Genomic DNA, 13,874 nt, shown 5'->3' on the forward strand with positions numbered 1-13,874 from the left:
AACTTGGAGGATCCAATGTGTCGAACTTTGGTTTACATGTAAACTGGAACAACATTCCTGTTTTTTTCCCCATAGACTATAATGGTATTCAATATTCGATCGAATACTACTCGCTCATCTCTACCCAGGACAGAAGAAGACACAAGGAGACGGCGTTCCAGAAGAAGATAGAAGCGTTGCTGGAGAGTTCTCTTGCAGCATTGGGGACGCCCAGAGTGCTGTTTGAGTGCTGAGGCCCGCCCCCAGTGCTGTGAGAGAACTCATTTGCATACCGATGAAAACCTGGATTTCCACCGAACGGCGGCGCGGAGAAGACATCTAAAGGTAGGAGAAGAATAGTCTTTAAGGCTATTCCTACGTGTTAGTCAGAAATAGGATCCCTTTAAGGATATATTCACATGTGGCAGAACATTGCACTATTGTCTTGCAGAAATCCATGCGCGTGCTGCACAAACAAGCCCATTCAGGTAAATCAGATTCCAATTTTTCAGTCACAATTTTCTGCAACAAATCTGCCATGTGTGAATACACCCTAAGCCCCACGTTGCTGAATAGCAGCTTTTTTTTTTTTTTTGTTTAAGATTTTGCAGCTTTTTTTTTTTTTTTACCCAAACATAGCTACAGGAATGGGAAATACTGTATATAGGAAATTCTTATACTTTTACCTTCTGCTCAATCCACTCCTGACTTTCGCTAAATAAAATGAAGCAAAATCCGCAACGAAAAAAAAAGCTGCGTTTCCCCAACATTCTCATTCTCATCCTCATGGTCCAATTGTAAGGGTAAGGAGACACGTTCGAGTTTTTTGATGGCAGTTCTTGAACTGTGAATGATAATGAATGAGAACCTATAAAGGACAGAACATCCTTCTCCGAATTTGGCTTCTCGTCTTCCCATAAAACCAACAAAGGCCATTGGTGGACGAGAAGACGGGAGGAGTCAACATGGCTGACAGGAAGGAACTTCTGTCAGTCCAACACGGACTCCTTGATACCCCAAGTTTGGCATTTTGGTACTAAACCCGTTATAGTATAAGTCCAAAATAAGTGAAAACACAACCAGCAATGAATTCAATCCAAGTAGAGTTCCCCTTTAAATCCTATTTTATTCTCCTTAAGAAGGCACTGTCAGCAGTGAAGCCCTTATGTACTGTGGACATCAATGAATCTATACATTCCTGATATTATATAACCATCTACAGCAACAGTTTCACCATCACTTGGTTCTCCAAAACCTCACCACCAGCTGCCAGGACATACTGGGGGTTGCAGGAGCTGGAGAGCCACAAGATGGAGTCCAAAGATCTACAAAATCTTAAGTCAACCAAGTAACAAAATCAGCCATGGTAGGAAGCAGGATGCGAACTCGGCTAGAACATATGGTCTGAGAGTCATTGTAGGAGTAGGACGGCCTTGTCATATTGTGGGGTTCACTTCCAGGATGTTGTGGGGCGTTCAGAAGATCGTTGTAGCAATGGACCCTCAAGAACTTGTGGCCATTTATTGGCACTGGATGTGATGAGACCAGCGGCGTACATCCTCTTGAAGCCATGTTGGGAGTAGTAGTTGTATCACAAGAACAGTAGATCCACAGGTCCCAAAATGAGGACAAGCCATCTTTAGAAGGATGTCAATACTTTTGCCAATGCAGAGACCATAGACTCATAGCTACACGCAGTCCCCTATAAAAACTCTGGCAGAAAAAAAGGAAATGTTGCAACTAATGTAGCCCTAAATAATGCAAACCATACGTCCAGTGACTCCATGGATGATGAGTTGCAGTATTGGCCTGCATGTCTCTTTACAAACAGCGCCACCTACAGTTACAGAATGAGAACAGACAAGGTGATACTCCCAGTGCAGTGCACCCCCGCAGGCTCCTGGAAGCATTACATTGATAAATGGACTGGATTCATGAGGAGGAGACGTCTAGGTTCTTGTATTTAGGATGGAAGGGGCTGTGTTCTTGTTCGATAGGACTTTAGCTCAGATCTACGGCTCGATCCCCAGGTCAGGCACATCAGGGTTTGCGTTACTTTAGCAGTTCTCATAGTAGTTGGCAACTTCACATTGTTCGTTGAGGTTGGTTGAGCAGATAGGAGACTACACAACATTCTCCAGGATGATGGCGATACCCTGACCTCCACCGATACAAGCCGACCCCACGGCGTATTTACCACCGCGACGTCTGATGGGATACAGGGGAAAAAATAAGTTTTTAAAGCAATAGGTTTAACATAAATGTACTTTCACAGGTTCCCTTAATGTGACGCACCTCAGTTCATGAGTCAGATGAGCGATGATTCGGGATCCGGATGCAGCCAGCGGGTGTCCCAGGGCGATGGCTCCACCATTGACATTGGTCTTCTCCCGGTCCAGGCCTAAGGCCTTCTCCACTGACAAGTACTGGGCAGCAAAAGCCTCATTGACCTAGAAATGGAATATTCAATGGATTTTAAGTTACCTGGATACCTCTGTCTATAACAGGACAGCTCCTTAGTCACCACACCTGCAGCGTTAGTGGGAACTGACTCGTGAGAAGGCCGCCATTAGTGTGCTAGACCTGTGCGGGTCTCAAATGTGGCTCTTAATTTCAGAAACGGATCACATATTGCCAGGTAAAGGGGGTAAGCACACAAGTCTGATATTAGCGGACCGTCTGAGGGACCCCATACACCTTAACCACTTCAGGACCGGGCAGATTTTCCAGAATCCAGCCTCCGAAGCTACTCTGCAGAGCCGATCTGGGTCTCTAGGATCCAGCAGCTACCACCGTTTATGCATAATGGCGGCTCCCACCGCTGTACACACAGCCCTCATTAAGCGCTGTATACACAGTAGGTACAGTAATAAACCCTCCTGCCTCCCTATGGGAGGTTTGGCTACAGGAACCTTTTTGTGCAGCGGCTTAACCCTGCAAGGACTTCTATATCCCCTTGCAGGGCTAAGCGAGGACCTCCAGGAAACAGCTGGCGGTTCCGGATTACTTAACCTTGTCACTTTGGGACCCCGCTCTTACCTCCACCAGGTCCATGTCCTTCAGGGTCAGGCCAGCTTTCTTCAGCGCTTCAGTAATGGCAGGGACAGGACCTAGAAACAGGACACGTTAGATGAAGATGATATACACGGGTTGTACACGTATACATACATCTGTCTTACAGCTTTACATTCACAGCATTGCTAACATAGCAATGTATGGCCTTTGCAGACTATCTGCACTGAAAGACCCCAATGTTCATCCCACCAGCATGCTGGGATATAATACAATATCTTGCTTGTATAGAAGACTTGTTATGTGGGTGACGGCCGACATCCCACTGCAATAGCTGGGATTATAGGATTTAAAAAAAAAAAAAAAAAAATAGTATCTGGACTCTGACCGTTTAACCTCTTACAGGTTACCGAAGCAAACCTATACAAAGCGAATGGGTCTACCCTTTGATATCCCATCACATCATTGTAGGTTACAGGATCCTACAGCAGGATACAACGGAATATCAGGCACAGCTCTACACTGTGGTTGTACTTGGTATTGCAGCTCAGCCACATCCTCTTGAATGGGACAGAGTTACAAACAGGCCATGTGACCAATGAATGCAATGCTACATAGCCTGTGAGGAGAAAGCAGCGCCATGGTCTCTGGTGCGGGTGCAGGACCCCGGCCAACCTGATAAAGATGACGATTCTACAGAAAGGTCATCAATATTAACATGTTAGACCACAACACTATGAAAAGCGGCATATTTAAGGGGTGTGGCTTAAAGTCACTATTAATCGTAATTAAGTTAATATGTCAGATTAATTACGACTTTAATTTAGGTCATAATGCAAAGTTAGCAGCATGGGGAGGAAGATCCAGGATAGCAACTGGTACAGGTAAGTTACAGACTCAGCCCTTGAAAATCACAATGAAGTTCTCAGGGGTAAATCTGCATGGTCTTCCCTTATATTTCTATAGCGATGAGATCGCAGGGTCTGACTACAGCCAGAGCGCTCTCTGGTGGCCAGGACTGAGTATTGCATTTTTGCACTATACCAGAGCAGCAGTAACAGCACCAATAGTCTTCTGGCATTTCCTTACCGATGCCCATGATTTTGGGTTCACATCCTGACACATGGTAGGCTACAATCCTGGCCAGTGGAGTCAGCTTGTGTTTGGTGGTGGCTTCCTCGCTGGCGACAATGACGGCTCCAGCTCCATCACAGATGCCCTGCAGGAAAGAGGAAAAGTCACTACTAAGCCAGACTACCACTGTCCTTATACAATACCTGGACCAAAGGCAGGCACTGCTGCTGCGGCGCACACTCCAGTGTACACGACCCCAGGGTCATTGCACCTTATATTCATCTGGGTTACTTAAAGGGATTTTCCACGTAAAAATTATTATTATTTTTATTTTTTTTTAAAAAAGGGTCTGTTAGTGCTGTTAGTGGGTTAATAAATGCACCCAAATGCCTTTAGCAATGTTTTGAGTGATTTCTGGTTATCTCTAGGTGCTCCTGGCCTTCCCTGTTTACATGGTGTAGCATCCTGCCTACATCTACCATGATGCATTGCTCTTCATTCAGATCCCCTCCCTGTCTCCCTAGCTAGCCCTTCCCAAATTCCGTAAGAGACGTCATGGCTCAGCTCAGGACCAGAAGGAAGAGAAGGGGGAAAGTATTGTGTGGCAGCTTCTCAGGCAATATTGTGCATGCATGGGGGCCTGCACACAGAAAGAAGAGAAGGCGGCCTTCCCTGGATGACAAGTCGAACCCAGATCCAGAGGGGATGGAAAGTACAATAGGGCTGGGAGGGGCAGGCCTTTACACTGACATAACAGGTCAGGATATGGATTATACCCAAGACCCATTACATCAGCGGAAAGGTAAAAAAAAATGCATGGGTCACAAATTGTTGATTTATCCCAGACAACCCCTTTAAGTAGGCCCTGACATGTCTGTTTCAGTAATTCTAGCACCCTCCATGTCTTCAGCCTGCACGGCTACATTGCGTCCTCCTCACCGATGCATTCCCTGCAGTCACCACACCATCTTTCTTAAACACGGTGGGCAGCTTCGCCATCTGTTCCAGGGTGGTCTGGGGTCTTGGGTGTTCATCCTGATCCATTTTAATAGGTCCTTTCTTTGACTTTAATTCAATAGGAGCCATCTCTGCGGCTAAGTATCCAGCGTCCTGGGCTGAAGATAGAAATGACATATAAGCATGTTAAAATCTGTCATATATATATATATATATATATATATATATATATATATATGTTATATGTGTAGATGGATAGATAGATATAGATATTTTGTATTTTATGAAGAACTATGCTCAAAATTCTCCAAAAAGTCAATAATAAATTTCTATGTAGTGAAGGTCCCCCTGGTGGTAACTGCACTCATTACATCCATGTACAGCTCCATTCTCAAAAACAGCAAAAACTCCAATAATCTGCTGCCCTAAAAACCAAAGGGCTAGAGTAATGAACATGCCAGACTATTGGAATTTAGGTCCATTAATAAATTGATCCCTGCAAAATTGGATTAACTCTTCACTCACCATGCAGGATCTTACATGACTACACACCATCTATAGGGCCTGGAAATTTTTGCATCCCAACGTAGATGTTCCAGCTCCCCATAGAGGACCTAGTTAATGTAGGCTCCAGTATGGCGACTGACTAGATACATTCATTTTGTGTATTTTAGGACCCGTCAGCTGCGTAATAATTCCATGCTGCCGGGTGTCCGTCTCGCACAGATCTATGAGGCCTACAAACCTTACTTTTTCGGCCTGCAATTTAAGCAATAGACACTCGCCAGAGCCCATTATAGTGAATATAATATTATGAACCCTTAGGTTCATGTGATAGATCGGTGGGGGTCTGACACTGATTGATGACCTATCCCAAGGAAAGACCACCAATACCAACACATGGACAACCCATTAATGGAATATTACTGTATTATTGTTAACGGTTTATGGGAACGTTGCGTAGACTGAAGCGCCATCTCACCAGCTTTCCACCTCTGCTGGGTCTGGAAGGAATATTTATCACAATCCTCTCTGGTGATGCCGTATTTTTCTGCCAGGTTCTCGGCTGTGATGGCCATGGGGGTCTTGATGAGAGAGTCGGTGAGGCCGGCCCACAGGGTATCCTCCATCTGCAACCAGGATGTAATGGAGACAATGAGTAGATTGTACAAAGAACCTTCTATATACTGAAATGTCTTATTCTTCTTATCACTCGCCACTAACTCATCTACAAGTAGGTACTTACACTCCTTGTCACAGTGTGATAAACCAGTTGTAGGAGGTGACGGCACTAATACCTGGCATCATATGGCGGTCACATAGCTACAGCATGTATGTATACCTATACCAACAGGACCATTAGGAGCTGCAACCGGTGGTCCAGGTGGTATAGGTATAAATACAAGCGCAGTACAGTGGGAGGGGGGATATTGTTAGTCAGCATTTGCGCAGTTAGTGATGATGCTGGCGGGAGCGGCGTTTCAGTGGCGAGTCCACAGGAAGATGGCGCTCCCGACAGGTCCGACCAGCAGCAGATGAAGGCGGAGAGCAAAGAGCAGCTGCACCTGAACCATCATCGGACCGAGCTCACCGGCTTGGAGCTGGACAGTGAGGGCATCCCGCTGCACTCTCCATGAAGATTTCTCCTGTGTCTGCGGCTGGTACATTAGCCCCAGGCTACAGGAGGGAACGCCGCCTTCTGAATTACACGGAACAACTGATCCGGGTCCATTAGGACATAGAAGCTCATATAGTTCCTGGATCCCTGCAGTCATGTGAATGGCGGCTCCAATACTTGTGACTGAGAAGGTAGGGACAATATAAAAACAAAACAAAAAAAAAAGGTCCTTGCCTTCTCTATGGGAGGTTCAGTAACAACGCAAGGGTTAAGAGTGGACCGCTTGGACCTATGTAATATACAGGTGGTCAGGAATAGGTTAATAAAATTAGTAGGCCTTCAGTCTTAGATTGGCAGGGATGTGACCGCCCACATCGGTTGATTTTTACAGAACCCTAGCCGATCTAAAATTGATGGCCTAACTTGGGGTCAGTGCACATAGAGGGGTCAGTTTTTTGGTGCCGATTTTGCCTCTAAATCAACCTCCAAAAAAAGGCTCCCAAAAGACTTTTGGAGGGCGATTTTGAGGCAGTTCCAGCGTCAAAAAACTCAGTGTGCACTGACCCTTAAGTGCTAAGGCTGCACTGTGCAGAAAAGCAGTGCAAAAGCGCTGCGGGAGGAAGCACAGCGTGAACACATCGCGGTTCTTCCCTCAGCGCTTTCAACAGAAAGCGCACAGAGTTTTACCTTCGCGGACTTTCTGATAGAATTCTATCTATAGGAAAGCTGCCTGCGTTTCCGTAAATATAATTGACATGCTGCGATTTTTTCCGCAAAGTGGGCATGAGATTCGCATGAATCCCATCCACTTTGCAAGTACGGTAAAACGTCGCAATTTTTGCCATGGTGTTTCCGCCGCAGCCAAATCACAGTGTTTCCGGCCAGTGGGGCCTCGGCCTAAAGGGGTTTTCCGGGATGGGCCAAAAATATCTGGTGTGTGTGTGTGTGTGTGTGTGTGTGTGTGTGTGTGTGTGTGTGTGTGTGTGTGTGTGTGTGTGTGTGTGTGTGTGTGTGTGTGTGTGTGTGTGTGTGTGTGTGTGTGTGTGTGTGTGTGTGTGTGTGTGTGTGTGTGTGTGTGTCAGCCGGCCCCACACAGATCAGCTATTTGGAGCGGCATCCCATCTCGGCCTAAAGGGGTTTTCCGGGATGGGCCAAAAATATCTGGTGTGTGTGTGTGTGTGTGTGTGTGTGTGTGTGTGTGTCAGCCGGCCCCACACAGATCAGCTATTTGGAGCGGCATCCCATCACCATGCAGCGTACAAACCTAGAAGCAGATAGACCACACATTGTATATGTTACAGCTTTACCTTTATATCAGCTCCTAACTTGGTACCAAAGCGAATGTTTCGCACGGCGTACGGGGCTTGGCTCATGCTCTCAGATCCTCCGCACAAAACTATTTCTGACTCTCTAAGGGCGATTTCCTGCAGTAAAGAAAAACACAGCAATGTAATAAAGATTTATGTCTTCAGAATTGTACTCCATTGGAGTCTAAGGTAGTCTAAAATCAGTGACTCAAGTGGTCTCTCTTCCCCATGCTTTCCACTGCGGCTCTACTCTTTCATAGAAACACATAGGCCAGTTTCTTACCTGACACCCATTGACAATGGACTGGAAACCGGAGCCGCAAAGTCTGTTGACAGTCAAAGCTGGGACAGGTATAGGGATTCCTGATTTGAGAGCGACATGGCGGGTCAGGTATATGGCATCGGTTGCCGTCTGCAAAGTGACATACAAATCAATCATATATGCTGAATGAGAAAAAAAAAAAATACAGAACAAAAGGAAAAAGAAAACTGGGTCCCATTGGTCAGCTTCGGTATTGGGCGTTTATAGCCACACACGTCATACCTGAGCAACATTACCGAATATCACGCTATCCACGGCGTCCGGGGCGACATTCCCAGCAGCGAGGGCGGCTTTTGCGGCTATTTCACCCAAATCTGTCGCAGAGTGGTCTTTCAGCACGCCGCCATATGTGCCAAACGGAGTTCTTTTGGCCGCAACGACAAAAATACCTGCAAAAGGTTAAATGAAAGGCTCCAGTGTCAAAATGTATCAAGTTAAAAAGCTCACAGCAGCACAGTGTATGTCAGGAGAGGACTCTGCTAGTTATAAGCTAGGATGGGGTCTGTTCACTTATCAGATTTTGCATATGATGGGACGGACTGGGTTGTCAGACACACATTGCAGCCATTATCCAGTGGGAAGAGTTATCTCTGCATCAGCACAGAGTATTTCAGGAGAGAGGATGCTCTTGCACAAGGCAGTGATCTCTTCACTTATGTGACGATGCAGTGTCAGGGTTGGAGATTGGTGGTATAACAGACTGGTAGATATATAGTGAAAGGACCTCAGCAGTACAGAGTATTTCAGGAGTATTACATATAGGATGACATCATGACGTGACGCAAAGTTGTTCAAGGGGCTTATACTATAAGACAGTCCTATTATGGGGCTGCTCAAAGTGTTTCTCTCATGCCCGGTGCATGGTCCAAGGGGGCGCTACATGACCCAAGGCATGTCACCCTTCATCCCCTGTGTCCTGCACTAGGTGTATACATTGTATATACTGTTATCTCATGTCTGTAATAGCTCCTGCCTGTGGCCTTACACGCTGTGTAACCTTTGGAATAGCCTGATCTGTATCTGCCCTTTGTACATATCGGCCCTCCTCCGGTGTACGTGGCGCGTACCCGTCCATGACATCCATTAACGGATTATCCCGATTGTGCCCACAGACCAAAAAAGCAGAGTTAACCAGTATAACACAATTCTATCCAATCCTATGCCAGATACGTAACTAAGGCCCTGTTCACACACTGAGGCACATTCAGCAATACAGTTAACACTTTGCATTCCGTCTGTAATCTTAGTCACATGATCTAGGCAGCGCCTAGAATCAGGGACATCTCAGATGTCGTGGTCAGATGTGACAGCAGCACCCAAGGGGTTCCAGTTACTTATAATCTGTAGGACAGAACGACTCCCGTTTGGAGTCTATGACAGCTGGAAGGTTCCCAGGCCTGCTGCAGGAATATTACTCTGGAGACCTGTGGCAGAGCTCTATCGTAATACAGGGATTTTACCACGGACTGCAATACAATTGTACTGCAGTCTATGGTATAAGTGACCTAGGGCTGCAGATTCTGCCTAAAAGCAGCTGAAAGAAGTCCTGCATGGTCTGAAATCAGGAGAAACCTGATGGACATGGGGAGAATTAAAAAAATCCAAATTGCAGCTTTTTATTATTATTATTTTTTTATGAATTTTTATTTAGATTTTTAAAGACACTACAAAAATCGAGGCTACAACTCGCTGTCGTTTTCACCTCCCTTGTGACCTCCAGCTTGGACTGTAAGGTCATCAGAAAATGTGAAGGGAATTTTTTAGATAAAGGATTTCTGCAGTAGATTGGTCATGTGACCATAACGTGGAGACCCCGCTGTAATCCAAGGGTGAACGTTCGGAGATTCCGTTCAGAGAGAATCCACATCCAAATATAATGGAGCACGCGGTATAGTCAGTCTTAAGACGCAATCTTGTGTGGAATTAAATCAATTCAGCTTTGAAGACTTTTGAATGCTGCTTTGGAAGGGACTAGAGCAGGGATAGGGAACCTTCGGCTCTCCAGCTGCTGTGAAACTACAACTCCCAGCATGCTCCATTCACTTCCATGGGAGTTCCCAGAACAGCAGATCGAGTATGCATGCTGGGAATTGCAGTTTTGCAACAGCTGGAGAGCCGTACGTTCCCTACCCCCTGGACTAGAGGATAAGACACGACGTTACTCAGTGCAACATCATAGGGGTCAATGGGGTCCGCCGGGCTCTGTGTGTATTCACTGTTTTAGCAGTCCGCCTCGCCGTTGTTTGGGTCCCCGAACAGACCTGAAGAACAGAGAGCCGGCGCTAATGTTACTCAGCATCATAGAGACATACGTGGGGGTTGGTGAGCTGGGAGCGGCCATGACACCCCTCACCCAAAAAATTAAATAAAAAAGGATTGGAGTCAATCACAGCACTAAAGAGAAAGACAAAACAATAAAGCAGTTTTCCAAAATGTATTAGTTGATTCATTGTAGATCACCAAGAGGGGAGCTTACGCTGTTTGCGATCATAGTGATTTTTCCTTTAGCGTCGCTTCTGTTTCACAGGCCATGTGTCGTCACATTCATCGGTCACTTAGCCTGACTGCAGCACAGTCCCATTCACGTGAGACAAAATATCAAGCACAGCCACTATACAATGTATGGCATTGTGCTTAGTAAGTATTGAAGAGGCTGTGTGAACATACCCTTACACCAGGACATCCAACCCTCCTGGATTCAGTGGGACAGTCCTGGATTCCGGGTGCTTTCCCAGTCGGCAGGAGGTTTGTCCCAGCTTCAACTCTGGAGGATGCAGAAGAGCTGCATACAATGGTAAAGCAGGGAACCGTCTTCTCTCTGCTTCACCATTTGGCCCGTCTCTGCTTATATTGCTCCCGGTATACATACCGTGGGGGCGGCGGGAAAGGGACAGCATACACGCCGTGGGGGCGACGGCAGAGGGACAGCATACACGCCGTGGGGGCGACGGCAGAGGGACAGCATACACGCCGTGGGGGCGACGGCAGAGGGACAGCATACACGCCGTGGGGGCGACGGCAGAGGGACAGCATACACGCCGTGGGGGCGACGGCAGAGGGACAGCATACACGCCGTGGGGGCGACGGCAGAGGGACAGCATACACGCCGTGGGGGCGACGGCAGAGGGACAGCATACACGCCGTGGGGGCGACGGCAGAGGGACAGCATACACGCCGTGGGGGCGACGGCAGAGGGACAGCATACACGCCGTGGGGGCGACGGCAGAGGGACAGCATACACGCCGTGGGGGCGACGGCAGAGGGACAGCATACACGCCGTGGGGGCGACGGCAGAGGGACAGCATACACGCCGTGGGGGCGACAGCATACACGCCGTGGGGGCGACGGGAGAAGGACAGTATACACGCCGTGGGGGCGACGGGAGAAGGACAGCATACACACCGTGGGGGCGACGGGAGAAGGACAGCATACACACCGTGGGGGCGACGGGAGAAGGACAGCATACATACCGTGGGGGCGACGGGAGAAGGACAGCATACATACCGTGGGGGCGACGGGAGAGGGACAGCATACATACCGTGGGGGCGACGGGAGAAGGACAGCATACATACCGTGGGGGCGACGGGAGAGGGACAGCATACATACCGTGGGGGCGACGGGAGAGGGACAGCATACATACCGTGGGGGCGACGGGAGAAGGACAGTATACATACCGTGGGGGCACTGGGAGCATATTCAGAGGGTACAATGTCAGGCCCTCTATAGGGGGGTTATACTGTGTATGGGGCACAAAGAAACATGGGTGGAGCCAAGCAAAAGTGGGCAGGGCCAGTGGGTCTTACTCACCCAGTCCTTTGAAGGTTCGGGGGTACGTTACACCTCCTATAACATCACCTTATTACTTATAGCAGTTACATGAGATTTTTGCCGTACAGGAGGAGTGTGACTTATGCGGCACCATTTCTACACATGAATACGTTACCATACGCCATATTTAGGGGGTGAAAGATGCAGCAAAGCCATAAATCTGTGTTCACACTGTGCATTTTTCTTGCAATTTTGCAACACACAAAAAAGTCTCTGAAAACTGCTGATGTTCTTTTGTTTGTCTGGTTTGTAACGGTGAGACATTTGAGATCACAAAAACATGGATGGAGTTTATTGGGTTTCTCAAGATGCAACAAAACCACAAGCAAGTGTGAACACAGGCTAGAAAAGAGAAGGAACAGCTGCAGCAAGTGTGCCCTGAGAGGTCATGGTGCAGCCACAGGCTCTATAATGAAATGTATGACAGGCTGAGGAGGTGTCAAAGTGGAATCCCCCTCTAAGAGAACTTCTAAGTGAAACAATGCAACGGACCGAGGCCGCTAGGGACAGCACAGGGCGCACAAGGGTGTCTGAGACAGGACAGAGCCCCCCACACCCAGCCTGGCCGCGGGCACTTACCTCTGAGCAGGGCCATGGTGCAGGCTGTGACGGGGTAAGGTCAGTGGGAGCGCGGCCTGTTCTCCTTCACAGCCCTGCACTGGTCACACCTATCACCGAGCCACGCCCCTCTCTGGTCACAAGCTCCGCCCCGACTACGCTACAACACGTTAGTCAAGCATCGAACCACGCCTCCTTGAAATAGCGCCGGGCTACAGACCACGCCCCATCCGATACAAGTTACCGCTGAACAAAGCCACGCCCAGTCCAGAACACACCCTCCAGCCCCGCCTCCTTCACGACTCCTCCTGGTTACCTTTCCCCTAGTTACACCCCTGTCCTTCTGTCACGTGTTCTGTGTATGGCGGAGCCTGACCTCACTGGTGCACCACAAGTCCCAGCATGCCCTCACAATGTGAACACCTCCCTACTTACTAGGGACTGTTAGTGATGTGCGGTTTGCAGATCCGTTTTTACTACTATTCTTGCTCTACAGACAGCTAACCCCGCCCCTAAACTGTTAGCCCTGCCCTCTTTAACCATATGGTTGCTGGTGCAGAGTACAGCAGGGTATATCAAATAGGGAGTGCTTTGGGAGCCAAAAGAGTGACCCCCCCCCCCCCCATTTTAATACCCCCTCCAGTTACCCCTACAATATAAAGCCCTGATCCTGGTGCACCCACTGTATAATATCCCCCACCAGCTGCCTCCACACTATAATGTCCATCTCCTGGTGCCCCCACATTATAATGTCCTCCTGCAGGTGTCCCCACAGTTTAATGCCCCCCTCCAACTGCCCCCTGCAGTATACAGATCTTCTCCTGGAGCACCCCCTGTATAATATCCCCTCCATAGTTTAATGCCCCCCCTCCAGCTGCCCCCTGCAGTATACAGATCTTCTCCTGGAGCACCCCCTGTATAATATCCCCTCCATAGTTTAATGCCCCCCCTCCAGCTGCCCCCTGCAGTATACAGATCTTCTCCCGGAGCATCCCCTGTATAATATCCCCTCCATATTTTAATGCCCCCCCCCTCCAGCTGCCCCCTGCAGTATACAGATCTTCTCCTGGACCACCCCCTGTGTAATATCCCCTCCATAGTTTATTGCCCCCCTCCAGCTGCACCCTGCAGTATATGGTCCTTCTGCTGGAGCACCCGTGTATAATATCCCCTCCATAGTTTAATGTCCCCCTCCAGTTGCCCCCTCCAGTATAAGGTC

The 13,874-nt window shown here is 48.2% G+C and overlaps 1 protein-coding gene across 1 annotated transcript; it reads right to left on the reverse strand.

Annotated features, from left to right (window-relative positions):
- Positions 1-1,066: 1,066 nt before the first annotated feature.
- On the reverse strand, positions 1,067-12,815 carry ACAA2 (acetyl-CoA acyltransferase 2). The gene is made up of 10 exons (XM_075268842.1): positions 12,677-12,815; positions 8,492-8,658; positions 8,231-8,359; positions 7,948-8,064; positions 6,005-6,152; positions 5,005-5,180; positions 4,081-4,210; positions 3,019-3,089; positions 2,275-2,429; positions 1,067-2,187 (listed from the first exon to the last, which is right to left on the reverse strand). Exons 1-10 carry the CDS (start codon positions 12,690-12,692, stop codon positions 2,103-2,105), a joined length of 1,194 nt encoding a protein of 397 aa, XP_075124943.1. The 5' UTR covers positions 12,693-12,815; the 3' UTR covers positions 1,067-2,102.
- Positions 12,816-13,874: the final 1,059 nt, after the last annotated feature.

This window comes from Leptodactylus fuscus, chromosome 1 (genome assembly GCF_031893055.1).
Source record: "Leptodactylus fuscus isolate aLepFus1 chromosome 1, aLepFus1.hap2, whole genome shotgun sequence".
NCBI lineage: Eukaryota > Metazoa > Chordata > Amphibia > Anura > Leptodactylidae > Leptodactylus > Leptodactylus fuscus.